Consider the following 19161-nt stretch of genomic DNA (forward strand, 5'->3'; position numbering starts at 1 on the left):
TATTTTATATGTTAGAGGTGTCACAAAGCAAGAAATATTAGTGTCAAAGGCACTTTTCTGCTTGAAATGTATTTTTCACAAAAAGCTCGTTTTCTCCCTTTTTTTTGGTCAAAACAGGCATTTTTGGTGGAACCCACCTCTCTTCTACAGCTGATTACTAAAGAATGGAAAATGGTAGAAACAAGCTTTTTTTTTTGGATGAAAGAAGAAAGTCTGTTCTTCATTTTGGTAGGTTCAGCGTTTATATGATCATAACACACAGTTTTCTGTGGCTCTTCAAAAATGAGTAAAAATGCTCAAAAACCCTGGCAGTGAATGAGTTAACAGTCACGACTCGCCTATTAAAAGAACGTATCATGAAATTCAACCTGGCTGTGACTGAAAGTGAGTGAACACCATCATCTTTATAAACCAGATATGCGCGTCATAATTATCAGCAACACTGTGCCAATTTGCACACCGGCCAACCTGACATTCTTGATACTGATACTCAAAGCTGCTTAACAAACGCGATTTTGTTGCAACACTGAAGTGGTTGTAAAATTGCTCTTAAATGTGTTTTTCAGCCCTAAACAAATTATTGTGCTAACTCATGTATTTAGGCTAAGTTTAAGTTACAAGGCACCAAAAACAGTGGAAAAACAAGGATAATTAAGAAGCACCAACTTTAAACACACACACAACAATTATTAGCTGATTTTGACAGGAGGTCAGGGTGAGTATCCAGTGAAGTTATTAACGTAGGAATATCTCCTCTTCACTGTAAAAGTATAGATTTACCATAGCAGACGATGGCGGCTCGAGCTCCTCTGTAGTAGATTCTGCTCATGGCTTCGTAACGCTCTGATCCAGCTGTGTCCTGAGTGGGAAACACAAGAGAAGAGATGAACTAACTGGAACTGGAACCTAAACAGTGATGAAATGATCAGGAGAGAAGCCTTAACTTTTTGTTTAAAGCTATCATAAACAGCTCAAATGTTTTATCTTTATGCCGCAACAGGCTGTGGTTCCAAAATTTTACAGGTCAAATTAATATTATGTTGTTTTTTTTTACCTCTATTCTTATTACCATTTATATGAGATATGATAAAAACTACTTTCATTAATAACTATTTGCATCCACACACACGCCATCATTTTTACATAGTTTCCACATTCACACAGGGAAACCATTTGTTTAGCTTCGGACTTTTAATCCTTTAGCAGGTTGAGTCAGGACAGCTATGCAGAGAGTTCTTCTAACTGCCACTAACATCGACTAATTTAAATTAAAGTTAAGATACATTAATACTGGGTACATGCTGATGACATTAATCTATTCTGAAAGGAAAATTCATAATCATCAACCTTCAGTTAGGTAGTAATTTAAGTATGATTATATTAATGATATAAAGAGGCTGTTGTTTTGGTTATTTCCTAAAACAGAAACCAGGTAGTCAGTTAAAAGCTAGGTCTTTGGAAATGTGATCAACACAAAGGCCTGTAGGGACAAAAGCACAACATGGGGTGGAGACCAGTCAGCTTGGCTGATGGTGCACAAAAAGGAAAATTCTGGACCGTTTATTGGAATACACATGGTACATAAAGTTTTATTGTGTTAAGGAAGTTTTGGTTGTGACATAGCAAAGCTTAGCAATATTAGTTCTCTTGGTTCCAATAACTTTGAAGCTGTGACACCATGAGTGCAGTGGGTAGTTGGGTTTGGAAAAAATAGACAAGAGTTACTGTTAGTATGAACCTTTTAACAGCATAAAGTAGCAACTTCAGCAGGACAAATGACATCGAACTGGCTTTGCTCTTACTCATGGCTATTTTCCGGTCTTCAAACAGAGGAAATTTTGAAAAAGGAAAAAAAAAAAAAAGGGAAATATACAAAATTCCTTTTTGGGTTTATGAATCTTCCATCAGCTCATTGAACTGCAAGAAAGGGATCAAATGTGAAACGACTGACTATCACAAAGCACGTGCATTTTAGGCAGCCTCTAACTCACCCATATTCCAAGAGTAATCACTTTCTCTCCCACCTGGATTGGCTTGGCAACAAAAGCAGCACCGATGGTCTGTCAGAAAGAGAGAAGCAGTGGGGTTAGACACTGCAAACATATGATATGACTGCTTTCAGCCATGTTAGATTGATATTTGTCAGATGATATGTGGATTTCATTTTTTCTTAAAGCTTTTCTCATTTCTCTAATTTGTGCCTCCTCGAAATGTACGCAGGTTTTGACACAGAAATCAATCTCATTGCGTCATACTGAAAGACTTCGTGTCTCCTAAAATCCATCTGGAGGACAGAGGAAAGGAAGAGAGATGGCTTGTTTTCTATATGAGTGTTGTAGGAAATGTAAGCAATATCTAGATTTTCCAGAAAATCCTAAATATGCACTTTGAATACCATTAAAAGCTATTTTTATCACTTTGACGTTACTTGTTTTTTGTTTCCATTTGTAGATTTTAAACATGATGTGTGTTTACTTACATCTTCTATTTTAGTGTTTGTGTTTTTGGAGACTTGGAAGGCTAACAGGTTTGCCTAAACCAGAAAGCATTTTGGGTTAACTCCTGCGGCTTTAAAGAGGCTAATGACTTGTATAAAACGGGTGTGACACCTAGCTGGAATAAACGAACCATGGTGGGAAAAATACTTGATTATTTGAGATGATTAATTGGATCATCAAACTTTCTGCACCTCACAGTATTGTCACATGGTGCAATTATAAGTGGTCCAAGATATAAAACAAGTGCCATTAATCCTGTTGGGTCTAAGAAAACAATTTATGATGCAGTCATATTTAATTGGAATCACTTTAAAATAAGGCTCATAGATGAAGATGGCTCACTTTGTTAAAAGCCTGTTGCATTGCACACACCTAAGCTCGAGGAATAGAGAATAAATAAACTGTTAAGTGAGAACGAGGGAGGTCAACACTGTGAGGATAAAACCAATACTTTCACACTCTCACATGGAGAAAGTCATCAACAGAGCAGCTTCTTTTACAAGCTAGAATTGAGGATGTCTGCCTCATAGGCCTACAGCTGCAGAAATGAGTGAGCTGGAGCCTTAAATCCTTAGGTGGGGCCTCCTGGTTGTTCCAGACCTACATCTGAAGGTGCCTACTTTGGAATTACCTACCTGAGGAGATTAGGCTTGCAGAGTGGGTAACCACCTCTTAGAACTCTCTTTTACTTGATGTCTTACCTTATACTTTTGCCTTCTAGGCTCCCTTTATTCTTTTCTTATACATGTATAAGTTTACATTTTTTGTCCAACTTTAATGTTTAGATCTGCCATTGATTGGTCTGTGTTTGTCTGTTTGTCAAAGCCCTTTGCAAAGGTGGTATATATAGAATGTTTACTATACCGTTATTATTTATGGAAAATGCAGCATTAGCTTGCAGAAATGTACTAAAACATTACTGCAACCCTACTTCCTGTCAGAGCTTTGACGCATTGAAACAATCACAGACTTGATCTTCTGTTACCACAGCCTCCCTTGGGCTAAAGTTAAAACTGAAGCCCTTCATGGAGGCAGCAGACGAACATGGAAAATTGAAGTGGAGCAGCTGACACTCACATTCTGGTACGGGCCCACCAAGAAGCGATGGTGAACATATCTCTCCACCAGACTCGTCTTCCCCACGCTCTCTTTTCCTAGCATCACCACTTTGACGTCCACACGCATTGCGGTCATAACGACGGCGTCTGGAAAAGCCAGAGAAGAGACCACGGCACAGCAAACAAGGGAGAGCAGAGGGGAGTTGATTTATAAGGCAGCTGAAAAGAGAAAATACACGAGTTAGAGACTGAACTTTATAAATCATGCACTGGAAACAATGAGAAATTACCAACTTAAATCCTCACCCGTTCTGTAAGAGTCTGTTAACACCATAGTTACTTCACAGGGAATCTCACAATCATTTTTTTACGATTTGAATCTCTGGATGCATTTCTTTTCTTATTTTTTCAAAGATGAAAGTGAAACAAAACTGCAGCAGTAAGACCCAACCCTCAAAAACCTACATGAAAGAGGTAAAGAAAAGGGTACAATTGTAGCCTTAATTTCTAGTTTAATCTGACTAACAACATAAAACACGAATTATTTCCTTTATAATTATAGCTACTACTGCATAACTGCTGCACTTGTCATTGAAAATAACCACTAATTATCATAACGTAGATTAAATATTTATACACTATGTACTTTACTATATTATTTTAAGATAACCTGAATTTAAAAGGAAAGTCTTACTAGGTGTGTTTCTATTCCTGAGATATAGAGTTAGCTTTAATTAGAGTTTTACTAAAGTCTCTTTCTTTTATTTTCTCTTAATAAAAAAAAGCAAAGGTGTGGTTTTACTACCTTGCATGAAGCTAGAAATGATCCAGCTAGCTTACTTGCTCAAACACGGCCGAGCATTATCTTTACAGGGTTTCAGGGCTCCCGAGTTGGGCTAGGCTACATATAAAAACATCAAAACTCACCGGGTAGCTAGCTTGACTCAACAAATCTCTCGTAGCATCAGATCTCCTCCCAGCAGGAACCAAAACCAAGGCTGAGCCCCGTCTATCAAATCCGCTTTAAAGTGGACACAGCAGCCGTCGGCTCGCTCTTCATCTCTGCTCCCAGCCTCGCAGAGCCGGGTGGTGTTAGTACTGGTAGCGCTGGCGGTTAGCTCGGTTAACGTTATTATTGTTGCGCAATGAGTGAAATTATAAACAAGCCTTCAGTCAGCTGAGCGTGTTACCGGGACACACGGGAGCCAACTGGTCATGGTTTCTGGTTATCAGGAATCCAGTCCTCTGAAAACAGGTTCAGGTTACTGCCGCTGGGGCAGACACGAAGCTAAGTATCGTCTCTGTGAGGAAAAAAATCGCCAGCTGAGCTTTGTTTGGGTGGGTGGGAACCAAATACCGGAGAGAGGCGGTTTCCAAGAGGAAGTGGACCGAGTTCTATGACACAATCGACGGATGTTGAAAGCCACAAATGACCCTACCACAACCACAGCTTTTTACTGTTATTATTTAATTCAGTCTGCCTGTGTGCACCTTAATCTCATCAGAAAATCACCCAGAATTTTTAAAAAAAGAGACTTAAATCTAGAAGAATACAAGATTACAAGTTGCACACATAATAATAATATGTATTGATTTAGCATATTATACAATTAATTCATGGATATATTTATCTCAAGCATTAATTATTGAATGAGACCACCAGGCACAAGAAAATGATCCACTTTTTTAAACTTGATTTTATAAAAACATTTTTATTCAAAAGTAACAGAGAGTCACAAAAAGACATAAAACAACCAAAAACACTTTCACACCGAGTCCAAAGAAGCGCGTTTCTGTCATTTTGCGTCTCTGTGTTTGTTTTATGTGTGTTGCTTTGTTTCATTTGTTTGTGTTTAACTTATAATAACATAACTTTGTTGTGGTGGTCATTTTTATCTCTTTTAATAGGAATATGTAGCCATTATGTAGTTGTGCTGGGATCTTCTAAACATTTTAAGCCTGTTTTTGTTTACATTTACTTTTTTTTTTTTTTAGAAATATATCTTTATTTACTTATTTATTATGTATTTATTCTGTTTTGGAACTAATTAAAGACTTATCATATTAAACATTTCTAAAACAGAATTATTGTTAGTTTTTTGTGTAAAGTTATCAATATAACTATTGACGATATCCACCACAGGACCAAGGACATTAATTTAATTCGGGGACCAAATGAAGAAAACAAAGACCACATACACAAAAAAGACAAGATGCAGTCAAAAACATCCAAAATGAACACAAAGGAATTAAGAAGCATTTGTATAAATTTGCATCTCTGTATTTATTTTGTGTTGTTTTGTTTAATTTGTTTGTTACATTATATAACTGTTTGTAGTCTTTTATATCTTCTTTTAGTGGTGGTTTCATGTCGCACCGTAACTTCCTTGTTGTTTTTGGCGCTTTTTAGACTTTTTTTGGCCTCCACAGATGATTGTTACATGGACAAAGTACGATATCTATGGAGGCACTGAGAAGACGTTGATTGGTCCAAACAGCGGACTGTAAGGGTGAGAGAGAACTGTGATTGGTCCAGGGATCACAAGCGCTGGCTCGGCCCTAAGCCGTTGAGTAGTGTGAGGTCAGGCTCCACCAATCCCACCCAGCACACACTGTTCAGGGGAAAGAGACGACAACATGGCCGAAGCAGAGAGTAGCGAGTTAACTTCTGGTGGAATTTTTCAGGAGATCTTCACTTCTCCGCTGAATCTGACCTTGCTCAGTCTCTGCTTTTTCCTTTTGTACAAAATCTTCCGCGGGGACAAACCACCGGAGCTCAGTGAGGAGGATAAACCACTGCCCAAAATGAAGAAGAGAGATTTTACGCTTGCGGAGCTGAAGCCCTACGATGGGCTGCAGAACCCGCGGATCCTCATGGCCATAAACGGAAAAGTGTTTGACGTGACCAGAGGGAAGAAGTTCTACGGACCAGGTAACGTTCGCGCGTGCAGTGGTTACTAACTGTGGTGTCCTCGTGCCACGAACAAAACCAACGGCAGTTAGTTTAGCGTGGGTTTTAGTTTAGTTACTATCGCTAAATGCAAAAAAAAAAAAAAAAACTGTTGCTGCTTGGCACAACTTTTAGTTGACTTCTGTGTCTTGGAGCTGGCGCCACACCCCCTTTAGTTGTTTAACTGAGATCCCGTTTCATAACAGAGGGGCTGCGGTGGCCTTGGAGCCAGAGATCGTCTATGAAGACGTTGAGTTCTCCTTAGAAAAAGGGCTTGATCCCTGCAATGTTTAAAACATACCCGATGCTTCTTCTGTCCATAGAAGAGTCCAGTCTATTAGGGGTTTAAAACTACAGTAGGGACCATTCAGGGTTTTATATGAGCCCCGGGGCATCCAGGTAATATAGTAAAAGCACAACAGTATGTACTGTGCGGATGGAGGACATAATATAGGAGTCAAAATATTGGTGCCTTCAGAGCTTGACACAAAGTAGATAGACTCTCTGATTGGTCTGAATGTGCTGTTAACATGTAGTTAATGTCTTAATAGCTGTTATCTAGATTGTTCTTTTTTATAGCTTTACATTTGGACTACTTTGAATTAATTTGACTATGTTTTTTTTGTAGTGACTAAGCAGAATTGATCTAAAACTCACTGCACCATCTTATGGTACAAACTGTTATTACACAAAAGTACAACCCAGCCCTGGTTCAGTTTCACTTGATGTGTCATCAATGCAATACACAACGCTTTGGACACAGATATAGCAGTTGTTTCTGATGATAGCTTTACAGAAAATGGACAACAATACGTTTAAACCAAACAAAATCACTTAAGCTGCACATTCCCATTTCTGAAAACCACTTTCTAAGAGGATGAAATGAAAGAGTGAAAATCACCAGGACTGTCATCTTTAACAAGTTTTTTTTAAGTTCCATTTAATTAATAAAAGCCAAAAATATGTTTAGCAAATGGCCAAAAATCTAAAGAAAAGTCTGAGGCCGTGAAAACACAAAATTTAAAAATTAGGCAAGTAAATTAGTTAGGGAAGTATCTGGATGTGGATGATATGATTTCCTGGACACAGTCAATTTTCTCTGTGACTTTTCACTTCTGTGGAAACGGGCACAGAGTGAGCACTCTCGGGTTTTGTCTTATCTAAGAATGTAACCTCTGTTGCGTGTAACCTCTGGACAACATGATAGTCATCTGTCACGCAGATTTTCTTAGTGCATTCCACACCCTGCCCTGTAGCCTAAATTCCACGGTTTGTCTCATTTCAGGAGTTTGGATCATTTATATTAAAACTTGCCCTCAAGTTGAAAAAGCTTTGGCAGCTCTCGAGGAAAACCTTAGGACTGGCTGTTGTTTGCTGTTGGGGGGGGGCAAATAAGGCTGATTAACTCTATATGCTGATCTTTTTGTTATATCTTTTAAATAAATCCAAACTGAGGCAGGTGGTTACTCACCTAGTTCAGTATACTCTGGGATAAGACAGCATTCGTTAGGAGTTTTAAACACCCTCAATGATATGAACCACATCTTTGGGGGGGTTTTGGGGAAAATGTATCATTATCTGTATTTGAAATAACCTTTCTTTAACGTCAGATTTTTCCTCAGCGCGCTCTGTGGTTTAAAGACAAATATTCAAGATATTTTCCCATGCACGATCATCTGATCGTATGTCTTCCTCACCTTGCAGATGGACCGTACGGAGTGTTTGCAGGCAGAGATGCATCCAGAGGTCTGGCAACCTTCTGCCTGGATAAGGAGGGCCTGAAAGATGAACACGATGACCTGTCGGACCTGAACTCCATGCAAAAGGAGAGCCTTTCTGAATGGGAGTCTCAGTTCACCAGTGAGTGGAAGATAAAGCACACTGTCAGGTTATTAGGGTCCAAAAATGCCACAGAAAATTTTTTAAAAATGTTTTACAATTCTTGTGTATTTTATAATTTACTAAGCATTTATAGTAAAATAAAGCCTGTACTTAGATCAACCAGGGTTTCAGTCAACAAGTATGTCGGGCAGTTTGATTTGCCAGCTCTTAATCCATTATCTCCCTTTACCCTTTAGCCACAAATATTTATTTTCCTCACTGTCAGTAGCCTGTTATCAGATTAAAAGGATATCAGATTACAACTGGATTGCTTTAAGATTGTTTCCCATCATGCTCATAGTGCAAATTTGCAAAAACCTGTTGGAACCGTGGAGGTGAAAAAGGAAGAGATTTTGGCCATCTCTGCCATTTATGTGTTCAGGGCTTTTTCCTGAAACAGCCCAGAAGCACAGAGAGAGAGAGCGATCAGAGAATGTCACTGCTTGTATGAGCTTAAACAAAATTGCAGTGATAAAATGTTTGATTTTCATAAGAAAATGAGAAAAAGAGTAACTTGAGGCGGCTCTGGATGAGTTTCATGGCCACCTCACGCAGGTGGCCTTGGTGTGAGGTCACATTAATAAAGTGAGACAGCTGCAGATCGCAATGTGCAGACCTTGGCTGTTTTCCCTTCGGGTCTTTTTTCTTTTTCTTTTTTTAAATTAGATTTTTCTTCTACGTTTCAGTGAAGTACGACTACATCGGCAAGCTTCTGAAGCCAGGAGAGGAGCCGACCGAGTACACCGATGACGAGGAAGGAAAAAACAAGAAGGCGAACTAAAACATGAACCGTGACCACAAGGGGAACAAGATGCCTTAATGTATATTGGTAATTTGATAACCCTAATAGGGTCGCTGGAAAACTCCTCCACCTTCTGTCCATCTACCACTACTTTTGGACCAATCTCGGCTTGTATACAATGACTGAATTCAGTTTATCTTTATTAATCTCGTCTGAAGGCATTAACGGTTAGAAATGCAGCTTTCTAATGTAGAGTTCTTTAATTGTTTAGAGCTGTTACTGTAATCTCTCAAACACTGATCCACCAACCAATCCCAGCGTTTTGTTGAGCTCCTGGTAGTTATGTGGTGCTGAAAAAGGTGATCAGCTCATCTTGATGGTTGCCAGGTTTCGCTGAAGGGTCTCAGGAAGCAATTTTTGGTTATGATTGGCTGCCCATCAGAAACACCAGGCAGAGTTCTGTGCCTGAGATAACCATATTGCTGACATCCCCTCTCTGTGACCTCACAGAGACCCAAAAGTAGAAAAAACTGTCTGAAACTGAGCAGTGTAAAGTCTGAACCTTTGGCTCACAGGGGTTAGTTGTACATTTGAGTCTTTGGGCCTGTGTGATAAGAAAATCCATTGCTGTAAGATGACATAAATCACAGGAAATAATAATACACTGCCCTTGACACAGACTTGCGTCATTAAATCAAGGCCTTAAAGGAGGTAGTCTAAACACTGCTGGTGTCATTGTTCTGTAGCCGCTACATTGTGCAGTTCCTAACATGATAAGTTAAATCTAAAACTCGTCCATTGTCACTTTAATTATAAGAGTAAGTACATTTTCCTTACAAACTACATCTAACTTTCACATCAGGCCTGTTGTACTGATGATCTCTGAAGATTTGTACCTGCATGCATGTTCAAACTGTAAGAGGATGATGATGTACCATAGGTCTGTTATCCCTACCCTTCGGTTTACTCCTAACAGTTCCTGTAGCTGGAAAAAAATATTCCAAGTATAAAAGTCAAATTTTGCATGGCATAATTAAATACACTAAATCTGTCCCAAAAATGAGCTGATTTTGAGGGGATTTGGTGGGAACCTTTAACATATTTGATTGATCTTATATCAATGGCTCCATAGTCACTATTAACAAGTGAAAGATCCCTGGTTTGACGCCAGGAAGAGACACAGATCCCTTTGGGGTTCTTTAAGGGTATCGCTCAGGAGGGAACAGCTGAAAGTAGCTTTATAATACTACTGTGACAGTGCAGGTTGATGTGTTTCCTCTGCATGGAAAGGCCATCTTCTCTCTCCCTCTGCTGTTTCCTGCGATCTTACCACAGAACAGCAGTTAAGCATTTTAGCATCTGGATTCAACATCCCAGACAAAGGATTTGCTGCTCTTTTCATTCTCAATTTGCTTTTCGACCTGTAAAAGCAGTAGACAAAACCTTGTCAGTAAATGAATTAGAAAAAATGCGTAATGGTAAGTGCGGTCACCGTGGTGCTCCTTTAAACGAACAAACATTTGGAAATTATTTCCCCCCATTTATTCTGTTTACCTTGATTTTAACACTAAATCCATGATGACAGAGAGACCAAAACCAACCCTCAGATCAGCTGTCATGGACGTAACAGCTAAACTTTGAAGCGTTTTCAAGCCTTCAGACGTGAGTTCATTTGTAACTCAGGAGTTGTTTCTGACTGTAGAAAAATGTTTTCTTCTATGTAACTTCCATTTAAAACAAACAAAACATCCAATATGTTGACATTCCTAGTATGCGTATATATATTATTCATCATACAGTCATACTGTTATAATCCTGAAATGATGTTTTGATTTAATTAAAAAAACTACAATATGAAGACTTAACTGTCTTGTGTCTTTCTATATCTATATTTAGAATTTTATTGAACATGTTTACATGCCTTTATGTTTATGCCCAATTCCAACCCTACCATCTGAATGGCTCAGCACAAATTAAGACTCATTAGACCATGTGATGTTTTTCCAGTCTCCTATTTGCCGAATCCACGCAAGCTCTTCTGACAGGAGTGGCACCCAGTGTGGTCTTTTCCTGATGTAGCCCATCTGGTTTAAGTTTCAGTGTGTTGTGTGCTCAGAGATGCTCTTCTGCATACCGCGGTTATAACGAGTCGTGTCATGGTGTGAGGACAACAACCTTGCCTTCAACACTGATAAGACAAAGGAGATAATAGTGGACATGAGGAAGAACAGCAGCACTACTGCTATGGACTGCCCTCAAGATGAAGGTTCAGAAGTGTGAAATCTAGAACATCCTGACTCAACAACTCCTTTTTCCCCACTGCTATCAGACTCCTGAACAGCTGACCTACCTCAACTGCAATTTTGCACATCAGGTTGCTTTGCACATTAAGCTCCTTTGTACATCCATCTACATCAACATCTGCATACCACACTTTTCTTTGCTTACTTATTTGTAATTATTTATCTTTTTTATTATTTTTTATCCGTATTTTATCTTTTTATTTATTTAATTTAATTTAATTTAATTTTTGTTCTTTTACCCCTTACCTAACTTTTCTGCAACAGTTTTCTACACTTCATTTACATCTGAAAAGCACTCTGATTTTAAAAAGTCCTGGATTGTGCCTGACAAACACACGATTCCTACAAAATGCAGAGTGAGTACTTGTGCAGAAAGCTCAGAACATTAGCATAAATGTTTGAGCTGGTAAACTTGTTAATTAGTTATAAACTAATTTGTAGAAATTAACTAATAACCTACTCAGCCTACCCTAATCATTTTGTATCATCGATTTTAACCAAAAAGTTATGTGTCAGAAGTGGGATTCGAACCCACGCCTCCATTCGGAGACCAGAAGTCCCGTCTCTGCGGAAGGAGATTATCCTTGAGTCTGGCGCCTTAGACCACTCGGCCATCCTGACACGGTGCTCAACGATGTTGTTAGTAGGGGTCTTAACCCTAACACCGTGTAGCCTATGATTTGATTTGATTGTAATATATATCGTTATATTTCTTAACAAAAGCAACTGCCAGTTATGTGAGCGTATTTTACAACTTTATCTCAGCTTAAAGTGCGTATTTATCTTCTGTATTCACTTTTAATGTTCAGACTTTATCTGCGCATGCTCGTTTTAAGACTCGTGATGATGCTGCGTTCAGGGAATTTAGAAGAGTGGGATAAATATGAAGTCATTTATATTATCTTTAGCGGATATCCGTTTAATTTGACATAACTAAGCATCAGCATTAATTCCACAGGTTTTTAATATAGTAGGTTGATGTGAAAATTGAAAAACATCGTCACGAGAACAGCTCGTTTGCTAGCGGAGACCAGAGCCTTTTTATGGAAGGTTGAATGACTTACTCAAGTACAGTGGCGGGGACTATTTTACTATTGAACATGAACGCAGCATAACTTCCGCTTTGTCTACGTGCGGCGGCCATATTACACTTCCGTGCTTCAAGGGTATCTGAAGACATCAGGCTAGGCAACATGTACCGGTTTGGTAAAGCTGCAGTGAACATTAGCGGTAAGAAAGCAGTTATTTTCATATAAACTCGCCCTAAATGGTTGCGTTTTTAGATCGGTGTGCTGTTTAATACTAGTTGACCTGGAGAATGACAGTTTGATGGGCCGGTGACCGCAGTCAGCGTGCAGACAGGCTAACCTTAACAACCCTGAAGGAGGAAATCTTAAAAAGCTGTTTTCCCGATTAATTTAATAACCAGAGTTATATCCCGTAAGTGAGAGTCATTATTAGGTAGTCGTTTTAAAGTGCTCCTTATTCAATAAACATGTCGTTGTCCGACCCTCTGACCTGCGTAACTCGAAGACGTGACAGGCTAACACACTTGCAATGCTCATTTCTTTATCGAGTGTTTATCCTAGTATGCATTCATTTTTGAAAGTACCCATCTGATGTGAGAGTGCGATACTGCAAGGGCAAATAAGATTAGTAAATCTCTTGACTTGCCCTTCTAAAAGAGGCTAGCAGAAAGCGAAATTGATTGTGGAAGTATTGAGCTTAACAATTCCTGAGAAAATATTTAATACAGCGAATTGTACTCACAAATACTATTTATTACAGGAGAGCAGAATGTACGTGCTTATTTTAAGCATGTATTGGTTTCTTTAAACCCCACTTTAAAAATGAGTTACTGTGTATGTTATGAAAGGGGACAGAACTGTAAAAATACACAAAAACACATAGTTTAGATAGAAAATAGAAGCGCTCCATGAATACCTCTACATATACATCAATAATAAGATGAAGTAAAAAAATTAAACAAGTTTTTTTTAGATTTGTTTTGTTTTTATCATTAGTTTCTGTTACTGATTGATTTTGTTCCCTATTTTTTTTTTTTAATTGATTGTTTCCAGTAGTTTCTGTATATCATCTCTTTTCATTCTGACAGCTCAGTCATTAACATGAGGACTGTTTCTTCTTGTCATGTAGGCCAGGCCATGCGGCAGGTGAGGCATGGATCCAACCTCCCCCAGAATTTCCACTCAAAGTACGGTGCCGGTGTGTTGGTCAGTGGAGCCATCTTCTGCACAGCCGTGTGGGGATACGTAAGTTTGATCACATCACATTCAGTTATGAGCATGACCTGAACAGACCTTAAGATTGATAATATAGTCAGTGTGGTTGGATGTTTGGTGTGGGGGGAGGAGGAATAATCTATTTTTAAAGATAACAAAAAACATTGCGGTTAGTTTGGACGATACTGAGATCACATTTGTTAAAACTATACTTTGGTTTAATTCAGTTTAAAACAGAATAAATGACTTAAATAAAGCAATTGCCAAGGTTTTGGGGACTGAATATAGACTCCCTACTGAATTGAGACGTTTGTTTCAAAATGAAATTCTACAGAATAACCATTTTTTTCTCTATTGGTGTTTTTATTAAATGGCAAAAGTAATTAAAAACAAAGTTTGATAACTGCACAGTCGCATTTTCCACTGATATGCAAATTTTTCAGTTTTTTTAAAAATTGGTTTCATATTTCCAAACTTGTCTGTTTTCTCATTTTCACCAGGCAATACTGAAAAAATAAATTTGACTTCTCTTGCTTCAGGTGCTAACTTCGACTGGCATCACCTGGAATCTGTCACCTGTCGGGAAGATCCAGCCCAAACCGTGGAGAGAGGAGTGAAGAGGTGCCATGACGGAGCTACCTTCCATCTAACCCTTCTGTTTGTACAGATGAATAAAATATCTGCGTGTTCAGACAGCAAATGCTCTTCTTTATTCCAACATGTTTCTTTGTCCAAATAAATTAAGTGTGATTCTACTGACTCCATCTGTTTGAATAAAGTTATTAGTTGGCTTGATATCAGACAGAACTGTTTTGAACTGAGGAAAAGTGAGTTGCTGAAGGGCATTAAAACATTTAAATAATACAGATTTTACTACCTGCCGTGTGTTTTTATTAGGCTTTTTAACAGAGGCTTAAGACATTTGAAAGGAGCAATATGGTAATCTAAAATTACAAGGTTTGTGTGATCATGAGAAATACAGGCCTGAAAAACGAAAATAACCTGGAAAGCTTTGAATACCAATGTAGTCAGATTTTTAGTACACTCACTGGTACCAACCCATGTAGTTGACTTGAGATGAAGTTGAAGAATTTGAAGGTCATCCTTCATTCCATTCCATTTGTGTTCAATGTACCAGTACCACTGTACCAGCCCCAGAGCATGATGCTATCTTTTTTGGGACCTTTGCAAAGTGGTGACACATTTTCTAACTAATGTACTCAGTACATCTAATATATTCATCCAAGGATGTGTATACAATAAATAATCTGTTAAAAGATTTCTTAAGTTTTAGTTACTGGTATGTTTTTAAAATGTATTATGAATTTCATTCATTTATTCAAAAGTATTAATCGGTATTGACAGTTTTTACCTTACAGATATTACTTTCCTTATTAACCTAATTATATTTTTCCTTCATGTGCTTATTTTTGCAAAAATAATATCCTTGATGCTTTTGCCAGGGGTAGATCTAGAGAAATGTCCTTAGGTTTTTTTTTTACACATATGCAGCTGTTACTTTCTGTAATATGTATTATATATGGTTAAAATACATCAAAGTATACACATTTCATTTAAATATAGTCTAACACACAAATCTAACTCAAGCATCACACTCTTTTTTTTAATAGAAAAAATAAAATTGTAACTTGAGGTTTGTTACATTACATGAGAACACCACAGGCCTAAAACCTGCAGGTCTAACAATGGGAGGTGTATTGCTCCTCCTTTTTTCCACTTAGAGACAGCATTGCCTACTTTGACATTCAATAGTACCCTAATTTTTTTAACACACAAAACCAAACAATGACTACACTACACACTGACTATACTAGACAATGCTACACACTAACCACACCACAAAATGCTAAACTTCACAAATCTCTCACATTTCAAAACTCGCTCTCTCTCTCGCATTAGTCACACAAACCTCATGTGCTGCCATATCATTTTTTTATTGGGCGACACAGTACATTTTTCGTGGTAGCATTTTTTTTTTCTTTTTTTGTGCTGTCATTTGAAAATGACGTTTTTACCATTTTTTTCCTGCACTAAACGTGATGACAGTATTCAGGAAAAAAAGCATCAGTATATATAGTTTATTTTAATCATAATTATGGTTTTAGTGGCTATCAATAAAATTTAAAAAGAGCATATAGGCAGGGGGCGATCTACAGGGGTGGCATAGGGTGGCATGTGGAACCCTAAAATAATTTCTTGTCCCCCTTAGTGCCACCCTAGTTTTGCAGATGACTGACTGACTGGGGTGACAAAAGATTATTATATGGCGGCACATGCCACCCAATGCCATGACTGTAGATCCGTCCCTGGCCTTTGCTATATCTTCTAAAGCAGGGGTGCCCAATCCCGGTCCTCGAGAGCTACTATCCTGCAGCTTTTAGATGCATCCCTACTCCAACACAGCTGAATCAAATGGTTTGATCTCTTCAGCATGCCATCATGTTTGGCAAAGGCCTGATAACAAGCCATTCATTTGATTCAGGTGTGTGGGAACAAGGATGCATCTAAAAGCTGCAGGACGGTAGCTCTCGAGGACCGGGATTGGGCACCCCTGTTCTAAAGTATGCAGGAGGGGAGGGGGGTTGAATGACATCCACTAAGTTCAGCTGATGCAGTAATCAGGAAGCATCAGAAGATAAACAGCAAACCGATCCAATCAGCGTGGAAGCTCTCCTAATGCATTAGCCAATCAGCAGCGGCGGGTGTGCGATTTGCCCTGCCCGGTGGTGTTCCTCCGCTGCGCTAAGGTCACCGCTGTCATTCGGTAGCTAACCAACAGCCGAAGGAGGCGGAGGAGATCCAGCAAAGGAAGGTGCACGAAAGAAGCAGCTAAACTCAGCAAAATGTCTCTGTCTAACAAACTCACCCTGGACAAGGTGGACGTCAAGGGGAAGCGGGTCGTTATGAGGTGAGCGTTAATTATCGCCTGGCAGTTAGCTTCTGCTGGCACCGTAGCGGCTAATCGGAAATGAGATTATTGATGAGCTTCTCCAAAATGTCGTGTTTGTTCTTCCTGCGGTGGCAGACTGTTTGGTGCTCACACACAGTGATGTGAGGGCATTAAAGTGATGGCTAAATGGTGTCTGAGTCGGTTTAGTCCGACGGGCAGACGACAGGAAGTGAACTCGTCGGTTGTCACGTTTTCCTTTCATGTTACGTGCCTGTGCGGAGATGCTGCATGGATGGATGGAACCACTGGCATCCGAGTCAGTCCTGTAAAATACACCAGCATCCCTCTAATAATAATGAGTTTGTCAGTTTAAAAACCTGAAAATTGATGATGAATGTTAGTGAAGTCTTCAGATTTCAGCTTAGGCCTCAAAGGAGATTTTAAAGGTGATGATTCAGACAGCACCAGGAACTATTTCATATATAGAGGGAAAACTAGCAATTGTTGGCGTTATCTATTTGGTTATCAATTTCATAGTTAATGATAATCGACAAAAAATAGCTATCGCAAATATCCAGATTCACATTTTGACATCCATTCTCAGTAGTTTAGGAGGCCCAAAACAACCCAAAAAAGTTGAGTGATTTTTGAGCTGGGATATGAAGGTTGAGCCAAAGAAACACAAAACTGAATCAAACAAGACTCTGACTTTATTAATCAGCCGACTGATCCACTTTAACAGGTAATGATTAGGTCACTGGCAATTCAGTCCAATTTGTTTGTTTTATTTTATTATTATTCCTATCTTCCAGTGAAATCTCTCTAGCAGAAAAGATGCCCTGCATCCTAACTGGACACAACTGAAGTCAAATTTATATTAGTCTAATTTGGCAGTCATTCACTTTATGTTTCTGCAGCCCCCTCCAGTGATGTTGAAGGCACTTTTGAAACTGACACCATGTGTGAAAATGTCAGAGGGCCATGCTGGTTCGCTCAGTTTGGTGATGCAACACCAGGTGGCTTAGAACAAGGGTCACCCGTATTGCTGAGTGTTAAAAGGTCAAAATTCACCACATGTTGAGTTATCCTAAATGTGAGCGAATGTTGTGCCGGTCTAAGACAGTTAGACAATGGGTTACGTCAGATCACACCCAGGGCCTGTCGTGGCATGACACATGGTGGTGGTGGGTTTTTTTCCCCCAGATTCAGATGGAGGCAGTGAATCGGTGTTTCCTTACTGAGCAAGGCTGGCCCTGAATTTAAAAGGGGGAGGGGCTCTTTATTGAAAAGGGGAAAGGGCTCTATGTTGCTATAGAGACCTGAAGTGGCTGACAGAATTGAAATGTGTTCAGCAGAGACTTGCAGCCGGCTTCCTCTGTCATGTAGGCTCCTGCTGCAGCAGCATGAAACATGTCAGATTTAGGGTTGCAAAATTCCAGCGAACAGAAAGATGAAGGCAAAAATGGAGAGTCAAACACACTAGTGCTTTTTGGGGCTCTGTACAAAAGTGAGAAATACCCTCACATGTTAATGTACCAAACTTTACAGCATTAAAAAAAAAAAAGTTTAAAGTTTTACTTGATGGATTGCAGTAGACTTGAAGTCTACTGCATGTGAATCTGCAATAACCAAACACTACTTTATTAAGTCTTTATTAAGTGACTGAAAATTCCCATGAAAATCAGCTGCTGAGCTGCTGTTAACTCCTTCATTGAGCTTATTTCTAGTTGTAAAGCATCTAAAAGAGCTTTAGAGTCCACTGTGCTATAAACCGTATAAAGATCTGCATTCAACAGCAACAGGGGGGGAAATGCAGAAATTTACAGAAGTAAAGCGGAAAACTATCACAGCTTTGGGATGAGTGGCATCTGTGAACAAGATCCTACTGTTGAGCCTCTGAATTGCTGACTGATGGCTTTCAGACTAAGACAGTGGATTGCTGTAACAATGACTGCAGGTACCGAGTGCCTGCACGGCTGATCACATCTCAGAGCATCAGGTCCCCAGAGGGAGGGAAAGGAGAGGCAGTTATGTAACCGGCTGGAGTACGAGGGACACGGCGTGTACTCTAAGCTGCCAGTGTGCATCTATGAAAAGGAAAACTGTTTCAGTTCCTGGCTCAAAATGGGCTTTTTTTCTTTTTCCACCTTTAAAAACAAAACAAAGTCGACCAATTTCATGCATGAGTAAAAATTTTTATTACTGTCCTGATGATTTTTGGGGGGGGATTCAAGGTTAAAACCTTGAAGGTTAAAACGTATGTTCCTCTCTACATAGGAAATAAAAATAAAGCGTGCTAAAAGTCATTTTAGAGGAAAGCTTCTCAGCTAATGGTATTGACTGCTTGGCATCAGGGGACTCGAGCTGTGTATAGCTGACTCCAGGAGTCAATAGAGGAAGGAGAAGGGACCAAACACTGAGCTAAAAATGGTGAAAGATTTAAATCAAGACCTCCTGTCTCAGCTGCCACTTACATCTGGTTTCTAACAAATGGGTAAGGGGTATAGTAGAGCTGGGCGATATGAGATTTTTTCATATCACGATATGTTTTTTTCATTTCAGGCGATAACGATAT

General features: G+C 39.1%; 4 protein-coding genes and 1 non-coding gene across 6 annotated transcripts in view; 3 read left to right on the forward strand and 2 right to left on the reverse strand.

Annotated features, from left to right (window-relative positions):
* Positions 1-4969, reverse strand: part of rab24 (RAB24, member RAS oncogene family) — a 13854-nt gene extending 8885 nt beyond the window's left edge. Inside the window, exons 1-4 of one of the 2 annotated variants that reach the window (XM_005923144.3) lie at positions 4484-4969; positions 3576-3775; positions 1992-2060; positions 781-859 (exon numbers count right to left, since the gene is read on the reverse strand). In XM_005923144.3, the coding sequence (XP_005923206.1) occupies positions 781-859; positions 1992-2060; positions 3576-3692 (265 nt within the window). In that variant the 5' untranslated portion in view covers positions 3693-3775; positions 4484-4969. The remainder of the gene's footprint in view (positions 1-780; positions 860-1991; positions 2061-3575; positions 3776-4483) is intronic. The other variant, XM_005923142.3, reaches the window with a different exon arrangement.
* A 1137-nt stretch (positions 4970-6106) lies between these two features.
* pgrmc1 (progesterone receptor membrane component 1) lies at positions 6107-10987 on the forward strand. The gene is made up of 3 exons (XM_005923145.3): positions 6107-6488; positions 8211-8366; positions 9074-10987. The coding sequence occupies exons 1-3, from the start codon at positions 6194-6196 to the stop codon at positions 9166-9168; spliced, it is 546 nt and encodes a 181-aa protein (XP_005923207.1). The 5' UTR covers positions 6107-6193; the 3' UTR covers positions 9169-10987.
* Positions 10988-11942: 955 nt separating this feature from the next.
* trnal-caa lies at positions 11943-12053 on the reverse strand. Its single transcript has 2 exons — positions 12016-12053; positions 11943-11988 (listed from the first exon to the last, which is right to left on the reverse strand). It is a non-coding gene; the product is annotated as a tRNA-Leu (tRNA).
* Positions 12054-12521: 468 nt separating this feature from the next.
* LOC102304449 (cytochrome c oxidase subunit 7B, mitochondrial) lies at positions 12522-14434 on the forward strand. Its single transcript, XM_005923146.2, has 3 exons — positions 12522-12662; positions 13590-13705; positions 14215-14434. Exons 1-3 carry the CDS (start codon positions 12626-12628, stop codon positions 14290-14292), a joined length of 231 nt encoding a protein of 76 aa, XP_005923208.1. The 5' UTR covers positions 12522-12625; the 3' UTR covers positions 14293-14434.
* Positions 14435-16404: 1970 nt separating this feature from the next.
* Positions 16405-19161, forward strand: part of pgk1 (phosphoglycerate kinase 1) — a 13164-nt gene continuing 10407 nt past the window's right edge. The window contains exon 1 of the mRNA XM_005923147.2: positions 16405-16604. Coding sequence (XP_005923209.1) covers positions 16540-16604 — 65 coding nt within the window. The 5' untranslated portion in view covers positions 16405-16539. The remainder of the gene's footprint in view (positions 16605-19161) is intronic.

This window comes from Haplochromis burtoni, unplaced genomic scaffold (assembly GCF_018398535.1).
Source record: "Haplochromis burtoni strain Fernald_Lab_line unplaced genomic scaffold, NCSU_Asbu1 Contig_66, whole genome shotgun sequence".
In the NCBI taxonomy this organism is placed as follows: domain Eukaryota; kingdom Metazoa; phylum Chordata; class Actinopteri; order Cichliformes; family Cichlidae; genus Haplochromis; species Haplochromis burtoni.

What these genes read in the sequence shown, in the direction of transcription:
- pgrmc1 (XM_005923145.3), top strand. Translation starts at nt 6,194, where the DNA reads ATGGCCGAAGCAGAGAGTAGCGAGTTAACTTCTGGTGGAATTTTTCAG. An exon ending in GAAGAAGTTCTACGGACCAG is followed by an intron (nt 6,489 to 8,210) that starts GTAACGTTCGCG and finishes CTCACCTTGCAG; the next exon opens with ATGGACCGTACGGAGTGTTT. An exon ending in ATGGGAGTCTCAGTTCACCA is followed by an intron (nt 8,367 to 9,073) that starts GTGAGTGGAAGA and finishes TCTACGTTTCAG; the next exon opens with TGAAGTACGACTACATCGGC.
- LOC102304449 (XM_005923146.2), top strand. Translation starts at nt 12,626, where the DNA reads ATGTACCGGTTTGGTAAAGCTGCAGTGAACATTAGCG. An exon ending in AGCTGCAGTGAACATTAGCG is followed by an intron (nt 12,663 to 13,589) that starts GTAAGAAAGCAG and finishes CTTGTCATGTAG; the next exon opens with GCCAGGCCATGCGGCAGGTG. An exon ending in GCACAGCCGTGTGGGGATAC is followed by an intron (nt 13,706 to 14,214) that starts GTAAGTTTGATC and finishes CTCTTGCTTCAG; the next exon opens with GTGCTAACTTCGACTGGCAT.